Here is a 16,504-nt window from a genome sequence, read left to right on the forward strand (position 1 = left end):
TGGATCTGTGGAGTCCATGGATGGCCATAAATTGGAGTTAGTTTCTTGAAGTTGACCTTTCAGTAGGTCATAGAGAGCTTGGGTGATACTGTAGAGGAGTGAGGAGAAACTCAAACCACAAACTGGTCTGAGTATCATGTTTGGGCCACACATCAGTCTTCCATCAGTCCCCATCTGCATATCACATACTAGACGAACTGATGGATTGCAACCTGGCATCAGGTAAATGCAGAAGGGCTTTGGGGAGGGAAGGTTAGTTAAAAATCAAAGATTTGTCATTTCGTCATGGGGTGGAGTAAAGGAAGTACTCAAGGGTAAGCTATAAAGTAAAATAAAAAAATTTAAAGATTGATTCTCCAAGCCACATACATTTTCGTTTGAGAGAACAACAGTGGAATTATGAAAATGATACGACATCTCTTTGGTTCTCCTGGAGAGAGCTGGAACCCATTATACTAAGTGAAGTATCCAAAGAATGGAAAAACAAGCATCACATGTACTCACCAGAAAACTGGTTTCCCTGATCATCACCTAAATGTACATCAGGGAAGGATACCAATTGGATATCAGACTGGGATGGGGGGTGGGGGGAGGGGATGGGTGTATGCCTACATGATGAGTGCGTTGCACACCCTCTGGGGAATGGTCATGCTTGAAGGTGCAGACCCGGGGAGGTGGGGGGGGGGAGGGGATGGTGGTATGACTACATGATGAGTGCCAGGTGCACTGTCGGGAGAATGAGAACGGACGCGCTTGGGACTCTGACTCGTGGGGGATGGGTGGGACATGGAAAATGTATATAACCTAAACTTATGTACCCCCATGATGAGCTGAAATAAAAAAAATATATATATAAAAAAAAAAAAAAAAAAAAAAAAAAAAGAAAAGTGTACTGATGTGGGATTCAAAATCTTATATTATTCAAATCTTTGCTTCTGAATTTCATAAATCTATAAGCTTGGGCAAGTCCTATAACCTCTTGGTGTTTGAATTTCTTGTCTTCTATTATTAAAAAAAAATTCTTACTTTAAAGTCTTATTATAGAAATAAAACAAACATATTTGTGAGGAAGATTATACATATATGTGTGTGTGTAAAAGCAATTATATATATAAAATTTAGGTTTATGGAAAATTTGATATGAAAATTCTGGTATTTGCAAATCCTTGTCATATACTATTTTATTACGAGGAGAGCTATGGGAAAATACAAGTGTTACTACTCATGTTACTCACCTTTGGGAACTTATATTGTCATTTAAATATTTTAAGTGTGCCTTTTTACCACTGTTCTAGATTGAAACTACTGTTTGCATGACAAAGTTTGTGACTATTAAGATATTGTTTTTTAGAGAAACCAGTTTAGCTCTGAAAGGCCTACCATTCAGATAATTAAAGATTGTTTAACTCTATGACAATTTAGAATAAGGAAATCTAACAGAGCATTGGATTAAAGCTATGGCAAAGGTACTTAGTAACATTGAGAATATATACAGTGAGTCAGAGGTGGAATGGATACTGTTCCTACTTCATGTTATTAACATATTATACCAGAAGCACACTTAGAAAGTTAATGAAGGCTGTATTAGGATGTAAACATCTAAAATATCGGGCTCCACATTTTCTTAAGCCATGTAGCTGGGTACTTCCTCCCTGCTCTCCCTTCATTACTTTGCACAACACATTTGCTTGAGATCTGTAGAAGCTTCTGTCTCCCAGCTCCTTATTCTCACCCTCAGGGGGATCATCAGCTGTTTTTTACTTCCTATTTACATAAATTAAGCTCTACTAATCTACACAATTTTCCTGTTCAGCCAGAAAGGCAAGAACTTCCCATAGCTCTTTCCAGGCAAATAAACTAACTTACTGAATTTAATCTGGTACCTTTAATCATTACTTCCCATTTTTCTTCTATTTCTTTCCATATTCATAGATTCAACAAATACTTATCTAAGCATCTATTCTGTATTATACAAAACATTACTATCTTTATATCTCTCATTCCTTTTTTCTTTCTTCTCTACTTTTTTTTGACTCTCTACTTTCTGTATCTAATGCTATCACTTCATTATTTCTCCTTTTGTCTCTATTTTCTGTAAATCTTCAATATTTAGGAATGTATCAAGTATTCAGAAAACCAAGGGGACAGGCTACATATTTGTCTTTAATAACTTTACTGTTCCCCTGGAATGAAGTACATAATTTGGTTTTATACATGAAGTCTAGGCTTATCTCAGAAACGCAATAGTACTTAGTAACTGAAGCAAATAGCTGTATCAATTTGGAAAGAGCTGATAGAAAAATATAAAGATTGTGAAAATGATGTGACCAAATTTTGAAATGTAGGAGAAGAAACTCACCTTTCTTCAGATTTAGAACATTATGTGATTGCAGAGAACTAAGTAAGGCATTCTGAAAGAGGCTTTAGCAAGAAAACAATCCAGATCTGAGGAAGCATTCGAAAATTGTCTTTGTAAGATTCTAATTGAACAAGTAATTACCTGAGTGCTGGTTAAGAGGTGTTCTATTGTTTTTTGTGGTTACAAAAAAAACAATGGTGCTCTAGCACCTCTTATGTTTTCCTGGATAGAGCTTCAGCCCATCCTCCAAAGTGAGGTATTACAAGAATGGAAGAATGGTATTGAGTCCTTAATTTGGTTCTCCAATTGAATGTTATTGCCATATATGAATGCCTCTGATTTGTGTGTATTGATTGTGTAACCTGAGACTTTACTGAATTAATTAATTAATTCTAGGAGTCTCTTGGTTGAGTCCTTGGGATTTTCCAGATACAACATTATATCATCAGCGAAGAGTGAGAGTTTGATCTCTTCTGTCCCTATTTGGACACCCTTGATTCTGCTCTCTTGCCTGATAGCTCTCACAGTGACTTCCAATACTATGTTGAAAAGTAATAGGGACAGTGGGCAGCCTTGTCTGGTTCCAGTTTTGAGTGGGAATGCTTTCAGTTGTTCCCCGTTCAGTAGGATGTTGGCTGTGGGTTTGTCATATATGGCTTGTATCATTTTTAGGTAGGTCCTATTTATGCCTATTTTGTTAAGTGTTCTTGTCATAAAAGGGTGTTGAATTTTCTCAAGTGCTTTTTCTGCATCTATTGAGAGGATCATATGGTCTTTATTTTTGCTTCTATTTTTGTGGTGAATTACATTTATAGATTTTTGTATGTTGAACCACCCCTGCATCTCTGGGATGAAGCCTACTTGGTCATGATGAATTATTTTTTAAATAAGCACTTGGATACGATTTGCTAGGATTTTATTGAGAATTTTTGCATCTATGTTCATGAGAGAAATTGGTATGTAGTTTTCTTTTTTTGTTGCGTCCTTTCCTGGTTTTGGTATCAATGTTATATTGGATTGGTAAAATGTGTTGGGGAGAATTTCATCCATCTCGATATTGGAGAATAATTTATGTAGAATGGGCACCAGTTCATATTTGTATGTGTGGTAAAATTCAGGTGTGAACCCATCTGGACCAGGGCTTTTGTTTTCGGTAAGGTTTTTTATTGCTGTTTCAATTTCAGTCCTTGATATTGGTCTATTCAGGAATACCCTTCAAAACAGTAACAAAGAAAATAAAATATCTAGGCATATATTTAACTAAAGAGGTAAAGGACCTCTATAGAGAGAACTATGAAACACTAAGGAAGGAAATTACAGAACACGTAAATAGGTGGAAAACCATACCATGCTCGTGGATTAGAAGAATCAACATTGTTAAAATGTCTATACTACCCAAAGTAATCTATAGATTCAATGCAATCCCTATTAAATTACCAACATCTTTTTTTACAGACTTAGAAAAAATAATTATACACTTTGTATGGAATCAAAGAAGACCCCGTATAGCAAAAATAATTTTAAGCAATAAAAACAAAATGGGAGGTATTGATTTGCCAGACTTCAAACTATACTACAAGGCTGTGGTTCTTAAAACTACCTGGTATTGGCACAAGGGCAGGGACACAGACCAGTGGAACAGAACAGAAAATCCAAATATAAAACCATCCTCATATAGCCATCTAATCTTTGACAAAATAGACAAAAACATACTCTGGGGAAAAGAATCCCTAGTCAGTAAATGGTGCTGGAAAAACTGGATAGCCACATGTAGAAGACAGGACCCACAGCTTTCACCTCACAAAAATCAAATCACGGTGGATAACAGATTTAAACCTTAAATGGGAAACGATTAGAATTCTAGAAGAAAATGTAGGAAAGACTCTTACAGATATTGGTCTAGGCAAAGAATTCATGAAGAAAACCCCTAAGGCAACAACAGCAACAACAAAAGTAAATGAATGGGATCTGATTAAATTAAAAAGCTTCTGCACAGCCAAAGAAACAGTGACGAAAATAAACAGACAGCCTACAGAATGGGAAAAAATTTTCACATACTGCACATCAGACAAAAGACTGATAACAAGAATCTATTTAGAACTCAGGAAAATCAGCAAGAGAAAATCAAACAATCCTATTAAAAAGTGGGCAAAGGTCATGAATAGAAATTTTTCAAAAGAAGATGTAAGAATGGCTAAAAAACGTATGAAAAAGTGCTCAACATCCCTAATCATCAGGGAAATACAAATCAAAACCACAATGAGATACCACTTAACTCCGGTGAGAATGGCCTTTATCAAAAAATCCCAAAACAACACATGTTGGCGTGGATGCAGAGAGACAGGAACACTCATACACTGCTGGTGGGACTGCAAACTAGTGCAAACCCTGTGGAAAGCATTATCGAGATACCTTAAACAGATTCAAGTAGACCTACCATTCGATCCAGCAATCCCATTATTGGGCATATACCCAGAAGAACAAAAGTCATTCTATAACAAACCCACCTGCACCCGAATGTTTATAGCAGCACAATTCACAATGGAAAGATGTGGAAACAGCCCAAATGCCCATCAATCCACCAATGGATTAGTAAACTGTGGTATATGTAAACCATGGAGTATTACTCAGCTATAAGAAATAATGATGATACGACATCTCTTTGGTTCTCCTGGAGAGAGTTGGAACCCATTATATTAAGTGAAGTATCCAAAGAATGGAAAACCAAGCATCACATGTACTCACCAGAAAATTGGTTTCCCTGATCATCATCTAAATGCACATCGGGAAGGAAATCAACTGGATATCAGACTGAGACGGGGTTTGGGGGGAGGGAATGGATGCCTGCCTGCATGATGAGTGCGTTGCGCACTGTCTGGGGAATGGTCATGCTTGAAGGTGCTAACTCGGGGAGGTGGGGGAGTGAGGAGATGGAGGTATGACTGCATGGTGTATGTCGGGCGCACTGTCTCGAGAGTGGACGTGCCTGGGGCTCTGACTCAGGGGGATGGGCGGGACACGGACAATGTATGTAACCTGAGGTTTTGTACCCCCATGAAGAGCTGAAAAAAAAATTAAAAAAAAAAACACAAAAAAAACAGAATGGAAGAATAAGCATCACATGTACTCATCATCAAATTGTCACTAACTGATCAACACTAATGTGCTCACACAGTAGTAATATTCATTGGGGGTTGGGGGCACGGAGGTGGGTAAACTCTCAACTAATGAATGCAGTGAGCATTGTATGGGGGAAAGGTATGCCTCCAGTCCTGGTTTGGGTGAGGCAAAGTCATAGCATGTAACCAAAATGTTTGTACCCCCACAATATGCTGAAATTTAAAAAAAGGTGTCCTATAAGAAATCCTGCAACACAGAAAAGGTCTTCCTTAGACCATAACAGATAAAGCAAAATTTGATTCAGAAATACATATATAAAGATAAAATTTTTTTTCAATGTTGAATCTAAATATATTTCTACAATAATTCTCTAATCAACAGGCAATGACATCTGTCCTATTTTTTTGGGAATATAATACAAAACATAATCATATTTCTAAGACTTTGTTCCGGAAGACTCACTGTCCCTGGATCAGAAATAGGAAAAAAAAAGAAATTGAATAGGACCAATTTGAAATGAAGAGTGGTATTACAGAAAAGTATATGATAAGGTTTACAAAAGGAGAAGTCTCAAGAAAATAATCAACTTAATTATCCATAGACAGTCACAGGCACCTGGAAGTTTCTAGAATCATTTCATAATTTTATTAGGAGAGTAGGACTACTAATATTGTGGTTACTGCTTATATTCCTCTGTGTTGTATATATATTTATAGTTATGTTTAATTTACAAAGTAAATTCATATCCAACTGTCATAAAAGTGTTATGGAGATTATATAAAGTATTTTGATTCTCATTTGCTAGTTGAATGAACCTAGTCACAATACTATGAAGTGACATATTTAAAGCTTTTGATTTTTATAGTGAAATAAATGTGTATATTAGTTGATCTATTTTATATATATGTTATATATGTACAAGTGCAGAGTATATCATAAAGAAATACAAATAAAGTGCTCTGAATGACCAGTAAAGAAGGAGAGCAGAAAATACTTAAGAATGTTTTTGTATTTGGTATGATCCTTACAGGACAGATAACAACGGTGGAGTTTCATGTCAGTGGAAACACAAGGGGGAAATAGGAAGATTGGCTGGAGGAGTGCATGTGCCTGCATGGTTAAAGCCATTGTTGTACAGACCTGAGTCTAAGGCTGCATTTTAATATAATGTGTTAGAATATGGACAGCCACTGAAGGATTTTGAGCTGAGATGTACATGATCAAATTTGAACAAAGGAAAGACTGTTCTCCAAACAAGCTAGTATGCTATGAAGATGAGAGAACGATTTTAAGAATACCAGTTTGAAGGCTAGAGATCATGGGACATTGAACTATTTTCTATATGTCTGCTTTAATGTTTTTGATAGACATAGATTCAATGGAGATATATAACAGACAATGATAAGGAAGAATGGGTCCAGCTGACAACTTGGATGACACGCAGGCAATTGCAATTCAAAGACAATGGTGCCTTCTGGGTACCACAAGAATCGTGAGTCTATAAACTAATGAAGAGATTAGAAGTATGAACAGGTAGATACAGAGCTCAGTCTGGGATTTAGTGATTCTGAGGTTTATCTGTGAAGCAAGTACTTCTCCCCAGTGGTTCTCACTGTCAGTAATTTTGACCACACTATCTAATTCTGTAAGTCAGATGACACCAACTTGAAAAATAGATCCAGCCAACTAATTCCACTAATCCTATTAAGTTAGGATCACAAGAAGAATGTGATGTATGACCAACTTAGAGGATCAGAAAAATAAATAGAAGATCCTGAGCTGATAGTCTAGCAATCACATCATTTTTACCAACCCCTAGTAGATATTTGTTAATGTTTGTTAAAATGTGTGTATCATAAAGGAATTGTGGGAATAATAGGACAGAGGAAATATGGGTTAAAAGTAGTATAAGTAATGAGTAAGACATGAGAACAATGAAGGGAGAGAGGGGAAATGATTAAGTTTACAAGGGCTGATGATAATCCTGAGGGAGTAGACATTCATATGCAACACCAAATTTCAGGGAGACAAGTATTTTAAACTCTTTCCACTGATTTCTCTCAAAAGTTAAAATCCCATCAAATTTAACCAGACATTTTTTGCATTGCATTTTTCACAGCAAACAAATTTCTAAGGCCTGATTGGATTTTTTTGTTATTTTGTTTGAATTTTATATTTTTTCCTCCTACTTTTTAAATTTTCTGGGCAGCATTAAAGCTTGGAAGGGGTAAAATTAGTCCACCATCTTTTCATCACGCAGATTTTATGAAGTGCTCCAGTTCCCATGATGCTTCTGACGAGGACCAGTGCAATGCAGGTGAACACACTAAGATGCCTTGGCTCTGCCTCTGCTGCAGGTCCATCTGCCTTCTTCATGCTGTCCTCTGTGTGACCTGTTTTGTGGAAGCTCTGCATTTTCCCAATCTGGTTTAATCTACATTCTGTTGTCATAATTCAATAGCCATGACATGTAGAATTGATGGTAGTACTATTAAAACTTTTTAGAAGAGAAGATATCAAAATCCAAAGGGAGTGAGCTAACCAGAAGAAACCCATTACATAAGCAAAATTGCCAAGGTATGCTGCTGGAGCTCTGTTTATTCCTGTATGAGCAATCATTCAATATCCCATTGACAGTGCTGACGTAACATGTTACCATATCAGGATATAGATGCAGATGACATCATTTCACTGTAATCAGGATATAGATGCATATTAGAGCAGAAATAGGAATTTCATCTCAGCATCTCTGGCCTCTAATTCTCAGTGGCTTCCTCTTACCATTGATTTCCATTCCTAACACTGGTTATTTAGAGGTATCAGCTGGAATTTCACCTATCAGTGCTAATATGTGGATTAACAATCAAAGTTCACTAGATGATTTCATCCTATTGGGATTTTCTGACCATCCCTGGCTAGAGACACCACTCTTTGTAATCTTTCTAGTGGCCTACATATTTGCCTTATTTGGAAATATCTCCATTATCCTAGTTTCCCGCCTGGATCCTCAGCTTGACAGTCCTATGTACTTTTTTGTCTCAAATCTATCCCTTCTAGACCTCTGCTATACTACCAGCACTGTCCCACAGATGCTAGTCAACCTTTGGGGACCAGAAAAGACCATTAGCTATGGTGGTTGTGTCACTCAACTCTATATATTTTTGGCCTTGGGTTCCACTGAATGTATACTGTTGGCCATCGTGGCCTTTGACCGTTATGCTGCCATTTGCAAACCCCTTCACTACCCAATCATCATGAACCAGAGATGCTGTATCCACATGGCCGCTGGAACCTGGATTAGTGGTTTTGCTAACTCCCTTGTCCAGTCCACTCTCACAGTAGTGGCCCCAAGATGTGGACAGAGAGTGATAGACCATTTCTTCTGTGAAGTCCCTGCCCTTCTGAAACTAGCTTGTATTGATACTAGTGTGAATGAAGCTGAGCTCAATGTGCTAGGGTCTTTGCTTCTCCTGGTGCCACTCACCTTCATCCTGGGCACTTACATATTCATCGCTCGAGCAGTAATGAGAATCTGCTCTGCCGAAAGTCGCTGGAAGGCCTTTAATACCTGTGCTTCACATTTGCTGGTGGTTTCCCTCTTCTACTTTACAGCAATCAGTATGTATGTCCAGCCCCCCTCTAGCTACTCTCATGACCGGGGAAAGATCATGGCTCTCTTCTACGGCATTGTCACACCCACCCTCAACCCATTCATCTATACATTGAGAAACAAGGATGTGAAAGCTGCCCTAAGAAGGGCACTGACTAAGGAGTTTTGGATCAGGACAAGATGACATCCAAAAAGAAGACCTAAGAATCAAGGATGGTTGCGTTTTCCTTCCACAAAAGATGTCGGACATAGAAATGATGAGAGAGCAGTGTACCAAGTGGTACAAAGTTCACGAGTGGAACAAGACCAAGAAAGAAACAATCAAATCCTGGTGAAATCTACATAGCACTTACCCACTTTAGAGGATATCTGTTTTACAACATTGAATTTTACCAAGTCAGTGCTTCTTTTCTTCCTAACCCTAACTACAAGTTAATCTAGTTTAAAAGGAAAAATGGTATAATACCTAGAGGAAAAGATATCTGGAAAGTTTAGAAAATATATTTGACATAAATTGTTTATAAATGAATCTGAAGTAAATTAAAAATGATCACATCTTTTAGAAAAACATGCCACTACTATCATGAGTTAATTTTAATAAACATATTGATACAATTTAGTCATATTCCAACATTCAACATCAAGTTATATCACCCTAAAGGCTTTTATTAGGCCGTAGAGGCAAATGAAATTAAGAGATAATTAGTTCAAATACATTTCAGATAAAATATGCAAATAGAAATTTATTTAAAAAATTAGAGACCATGATTTTAAATATAAATTATTTTCCCCGTAAACCTTAATCAATCTTATATGCTTTTATGGTATACAACAATGAAGCCATGTTTCACACAAATAGAACTTACTCTGGGGAGAAAGAAAAAATAGTGAGATGCTTTGGACAGTGAACAGTGGTGAAAAAACCTAAGGTGGAAAAAATTCTAACTTAAGAAAACTAAAACACTCAGGATTTACTTGTTTGACAAGGCAGCTTCCACTTGATTGGGTAAATTAGTTTTATTTCAATGTGGGGATTATGAGAATACCATGTTGAATTCAAAACCTTCATTGACTACCGTTTGCTTGAAATATTAATTTCCATCCTTTTATTTTCAGTCTAAATGCGTCTTTGCCGGTTAAGTGAGTTTCCTGAAGACAGCAGATACTTGGTTTGTGTTTATTTATCCATTGGCTTAGTCTATGTCTTTTGAGCGGGGAATTCAGGACATTGACGTTTAGTGAGAGAACTGATAAGTGGGACAGATTGCTGTTCATCTTATTGGGTAGAACTTCATTGCTATGTTTTCTCTCTTGAGCGATTGTGGTGGCTGGAATTTGATCTTTAGCTCTTGGGTGGTTTTACATTCGTGGGTCTTTGTTGTGATGATCTTTGTGTAACTCTCTTTTGAGTACTTCTTGGAGGGGTGGTCTTGTCTTGGTGAATTCCCTGAGTCCTTGTTTATCTGAGAATGTCTTAATTTCTCCTTCATATAGAAAGCTTAGCTTAGCTGGGTACAAGATTCTAGGCTGGGCAGTATTCTCTTTCAGAAGAGTGAGAATGGGGCCCCAACTTCTTTTTGCTTGTAAAGTTTCAGTTGAGAAATCTGGCGTAATTCTAATGGGCCTCCTTTTTTTTCTTTTTGAGACAGAGTCTTGCTCTTTCACCTGGACTTTAGGGCAATAGTGTCAACATAGCTCACTGCAACCTCAAACTCCTAGGCTATAGCAATCTTCCTGCCTGAGCCTCCTGAGCAGCTGTAACTACAGGTGCACCATGATGCCCAGAAAAGTTTTTATATTTTTTGTAGAGACACTCTAACTCAGGCTGATTAACTCCTGACCTCAAGCAATCCTCCCACCTTAGCCTCCCAAAGTGCTAGGATTACAGGCATGAGCCACTGCACCTGGCCCCTTTGTTGATCTTTACTTAAAAAAATGTTTTATAGCCCTTTGTAGTCAACTGTCTCAAAAACATATCAGTCAGGCCGGGCGTGGTGGCTCACACCTGTAATCCTAGCACTCTGGGAGGCCGAGGCAGGAGGATTGCTCGAGATCAAGAGTTCCAGACCAGCCTGAGCAAGAGCGAGACCCCCTCTCTACTAAACAAAGTAGAAAGAAATTATTTGTACAGCTAAAAATATATATATAGAAAAAAAATTAGCCAGGCATGGTGGCACATGCCTGTAGTCCCTGCTACTCGGGAGGCTGAGGCAGAAGGATTGCTTAAGCCCAGGAGTTTGAGGTTGCTGTGAGCTAGGCTGATGCCATGGCACTCCAGCCAGGGCAAAAGAGCAAGACTCTGTCTCAAAAACAAACAAAAAAAAACATATTAGTCAAAGATGCCTAGACAAAATTGAGTGAATTCAGCAAAATCTCAATGTCATTGCCTGAAATGCAAATACTCACTAATGATTAAGTGTAGCCCCATCAACACAGAGTGATATACAAGTTGTGTGCCTTTGAGAATAATCATTTATTATCTTTGACTACAGCCTCTGTGCCACCAAATGTGAAAGTAATTTTTGTCTTAATTAAAAGATTCAAGGGTGTGTGTGTCTGTGTGTGTATGTATGTGTGTGTGTGTGAGAGAGAGAGAGAGAGAGCTAAGAGAAACTAGATTATATTTGAAAGTGCTTTAAATTATTTCTCTCAGAGGACATTAAATTTAATAATTAATATTGTAGGTATGGGTCCCATAAATCAAACCTAAATAATAAAAGTAATTCTAAATTCATATAGTTCTACATCATTTTTATCTAATGTTTTATGAAATAATGAATAAGCACTCATTGTGAATCAAAAATATAATTCTATGTCATTCTGTCCCTTTTAATATACATCCCCAACTTTCTTCATACAATTATACTTTTCACTGTGCAAACTGTTGATAAATATGTTTGATCATTTTTACTTATTTCACTTCTCTGTGGTTATTTCAAAATAATGGATTAGGGTCCCTTAATAAAATATAACCTAAGGTCTTGATAATCATGAACAACCTTCTGAAATCCTTCAGTGTGTTTTATCGAGTTCCCTAATTTGGGGAAATAAAGGCACTGATGGGGTGAATTCCTGGATCAAAAAATGAGCAAAGGACATGAACAGAAACTTTTCAAAGAAGACATAATAATGGCCAACAAACATATGAAAAAATGCTCAACATCTCTAATCATCAGGGGAAATGCAAATCAAAACCACAATGAGATATCACTTAACTCCAGTGAGAATGGCCTTTATCAAAAAGCTCCAAAACAGCACATGTTGATGTGGATGCGGAGAGACAGGAACACTCATACACTGCTGGTGGGACTGCAAACTAATGCAACCCCTGTGGAAAGCATTATGGAGATACCTCAAAGAGATACAAGTAGAACTACCATTTGATGTAGCAATCCCATTATTGGACATCTACCCAAAAGAACAAAAGACATTCTATTAAAAAGACATCTGCACCCAAATGTTTATAGCAGCACAATTGACAATTGCAAAGATGTGGAAACAACCCAAGTGCCCACCAATACATGAGTGGGTTAATAAAATGTGGTATATGTATAAGATGGAATTCTACTCAGCCACAAAAAATAAGGGTGATCTAGCACCTCTTGTATTATCCTGGATAGAGCTGGAGCCCCTTCTACTGAGTGAAGTATCACAAGAATGGAAAATCAAGCACCACATATACTCACCAAGAAACTGGTCTTAACTGATTGACTCTTAAGTGCCTATATAGTAATAATATTCATTGGGTGTTGGGCAGATAGGAGGGGGAGGACTGGATGGGTATATACACAGCTAATGGGTGCGGTGTGCACCGTCTGGGGGATGGACACACTTGAAGCTCTGACTCAGGTGGGAAAAGGCAATATATGTAACCTATACATTTGTACCCCCATATATGCTGAAATTAAAAAAATACATGAAAGGCAAAAAGCAATTAAAGGCAATAAATTAGTTGATTGATTAAATTAGTACATGACTAGAAACATTAATGACCTACCTGAGTTAAACACTGTGCCAAAAATTATAAAAATTTAGAATTGCAAATATAAAAGATAAGGTCTAATACAAAACATGCATAAAATCTTCCCCAAAAGATAAAATAGTCTAATAAATTGAGATTACTACATGGCATGAAATATTTTATATGAACTTCCCTTTTCTCCCTACATATCTGTTTTTTTCCCCACTCAAATTTTCAACTGCGTCTTAAAATTGCTGCTTTTCACAACACTGGTTAACCCCAGCCACACGAGGTGCCCTCACCTCAAATGGGTCCTACTTAAACACTTCACCATACAGAATTGCCTTACAGGGTAAGTCCTTCCCAAGGCCGTGAAATAATCATGTTTGTATCCTGCACATTTCTCTGCATCATGTTTTGGACATGGTAAGTGTTCAGTAAATACATTCAACATAATTGAACTTAGAGCTGCCTCTTTTTCTCCCAAGGATTTCTTTTTTTTTTTTTTTTTTGAGACAGAGTCTCGCTTTGTTGCCCAGGCTAGAGTGAGTGCCGTGGCATCCGCCTAGCTCACAGCAACCTCAAACTCCTAGGCTTAAGCGAGCCTACTGCCTCAGCCTCCCGAGTAGCTGGGACTACAGGCATGTGCCACCATGCCCGGCTAATTTTTTCTATATAGATTTTTAGCTGTCCAAATCATTTCTTTCTATTTTTGGTAGAGATGGGGTCTCACTCTTGCTGGTCTCGAACTCCTGACCTCGAGCGATCCACCCGCCTCGGCCTCCCAGAGTGCTAGGATTACAGGCGTGAGCCACCGCGCCCAGCCTCTCCCAAGGATTTCTGCAACTCTCCCCACTCCTCCCTCTAAAAAGCATAGTGCAAAGCTTCATTTCTTGTCCATGAAGTAGAGTGAGCATTTCCACTTTTTGTGGCTGCAGTGGTGAGGCCAATAACTGGAACAATGGGGAAAAGGCTTTTGGAAGCATTTTTGAAGGCCCTTGGTTATACAAGAGAAAAAGTCCATTTCTTCAATCCTAATAAAATTTGGAAAAGACTCCTAAGCGTTGCAAAAACTTTTTGATCACAGTGATTCTCATAACTCATGTTCATTTTTACATGGACCCTCATATTGGTATGAAATAGAATATAAAATCTGTCCTAATATGCATTATGAAAAATTGTTTATTGTATTAATTTATGCATTTTATTAAAGCAGTGTGTTTATCAGAGGTTGTGCGTTGTGGGGTATTTGAGGTCACTAAGTAAAAATTCTACATCTTCGTGAGTTTGTTAGTTTTACTTAGAAGTCTAGATAAAACTCAAAATAATTGAACATTGAAACTACCATTTTGTATTGAGCAAACATGAATACATTGTGCTGTGGAAATTGTATGAAGTTTTAAACAAAAATATGGGTATCAGAGAAACATTTTAGTGATGTCAGAGGTTGCTCCAGATATGGACCCCAAATCCTAGAACTACATTTTGATTCATCTTCAACCTTACAGATAAGCCAAAGAAATAATCTGAGATTAGTTAAAAAAACCTTTGAATTTTTTTTCCACATATCTGTTTTTCTTTTCTTTTTTTAATTTCAGCTCTTCGTGGGGGTACAAAAGCTCAGGTTATATACATTGTCCATGTCCTGCCCATCCCCCTGAGTCAGAGCCTCAGGTGTGTCCATTCTCCAGACAGTGCGCCTGGCACTCACCATGTAGTCATACCTCCATCCCCTCCCCCCACCCCCCACCACCCCGAGTCAGCACCTTCAAACATGATCATTCCCCAGACAGTGCACAACGCACTCATCATGTAGGCATACACCCATCCCCTCCCTCCACCCCCCGTCTCAGTCTGATATCCCATTGGTATCCTTCCCCGATGTGCATTTAGGTGATGATCAGGGAAACCAAGTTTCTGGTGAGTACATGTGATGCTTGTTTTTCCAGTCTTTGGATACTTCACTTTATATAATGGGTTCCATCTCTCTCCAGGAGAACCAAAGAGATGTCGTATCACCATTATTTCTTATAGCTGAGTAATACTCCATGGTATACACATACCACAGTTTATGAATCCATTCGTGGATTGATGGGCACTTGGGTTGTTTCCACATCTTTGCGATTGTGAATTGTGCTGCTATAAACATTCGGGTACAAGTGTCTTTGTTATAGAATGACTTTTGTTCTTCTGGGTATATGCCCAATAAGGGGATTGCTGGATCGAATGGCAGGTCTACTTGAATCTGTTTAAGGTATGTAGAAGACTGAAACAGGACCCACAGATTTCACCTCTCATAAAAATGAAATCACGGTGGATAACAGATTTATTTTTTTGCTTCATCATACGATATTCTTTTATTTTCAGTTCATTTCTGCAGTCTATTCCATTGTTTACCATACTTGGCTGTCTCATTTGACCAGCCAGACATTGAAAGTAGCACAATTGCTTGCCTCACATATCTGAAGACTCGAAACCAAACACAATCCACGCATGTCTCTGATAACTGATAATTTAACATGATCTAAAATCTTTCTAATAATTTTTATGGTTTCTGGGAGGTATGACTACATGGTGAGTGCCAGACACGCTGTCTAGAGAATGGACACGCTTGAGACTCTGACTCAGGGGCATGGGCGGGACATGGGCAATGTATATAACCTGAACTTATGTAACCCCGGGTTGAGCTGAAATTAAAAAAAAATTAGGCCTAGAAAACTTTTGAATTTTTAACTTTATAAAAATATAATATTTCTGCAAAAATGCTGCTTAGAGTTTAGGAGGTTATGTATTTAAATACATGATTAAATGAGTCATAGTACATATACTCTCAAGCAGGTAAATCAAAATGATGCAATGTTGGAAACATGGTTAATGAGGAAACATTTTTAGTATTCCTGAAAAGATTATTAAAACATTAGCAAATTTATTAAATATTTACTTAGGTAATTTGTCAAATATCCAGCAAGCAATTAAATAGAAATATGATTTGTGATATAGAAGGAGCAGTAATGAAACATAGTCAATAAGATACAAATATTAATACCAAGGTATAAATATTTATATCAAAAACAAAGAACAAAGTCTAGTATGTTTATTAGAGAAGCACTAGATAATTCACAATAATGTCGGGGACAATGGAAGATTTCCCACTCTGAGCACAATTATTTACTATTGATTTGGATTAACTATCCAATGCAATTTAAAATAATAATAAATTATTAGATAAAAATATTTAGTAAATGTTATAAAACAACAAAAACAGCAACAGTTTAATAAGCTGGTGCTATGTTGAAAATGTGTATCCCTTTATTTGGTAAACATTTATTGATGCCAAGTAGTATAAGTGACTGAAATAGATGATTTAAAATGATTAATGTACTCACCAGAAAATTGGTTTCCCTGATCATCACCTAAATGCACATCAAGGAAGGATACCAATCGGATATCAGAC

General features: G+C 37.4%; 1 protein-coding gene across 1 annotated transcript; it reads left to right on the forward strand.

The window, feature by feature from the left end:
• The first annotated feature begins 8,328 nt into the window (after positions 1-8,328).
• LOC123632802 (olfactory receptor 2B6-like) lies at positions 8,329-9,273 on the forward strand. The gene has a single exon (XM_045543472.1). The coding sequence runs from the start codon at positions 8,329-8,331 to the stop codon at positions 9,271-9,273; it is 945 nt and encodes a 314-aa protein (XP_045399428.1).
• Positions 9,274-16,504: the final 7,231 nt, after the last annotated feature.

The sequence above is a fragment of the Lemur catta genome, chromosome 2 (genome assembly GCF_020740605.2).
Source record: "Lemur catta isolate mLemCat1 chromosome 2, mLemCat1.pri, whole genome shotgun sequence".
NCBI classification, from domain to species: Eukaryota; Metazoa; Chordata; class Mammalia; order Primates; family Lemuridae; genus Lemur; species Lemur catta.

Coding starts and splice junctions, on each gene's coding strand:
- LOC123632802 (XM_045543472.1), top strand. CDS start 8,329: ATGTGGATTAACAATCAAAGTTCACTAGATGATTTCATCCTATTGGGA.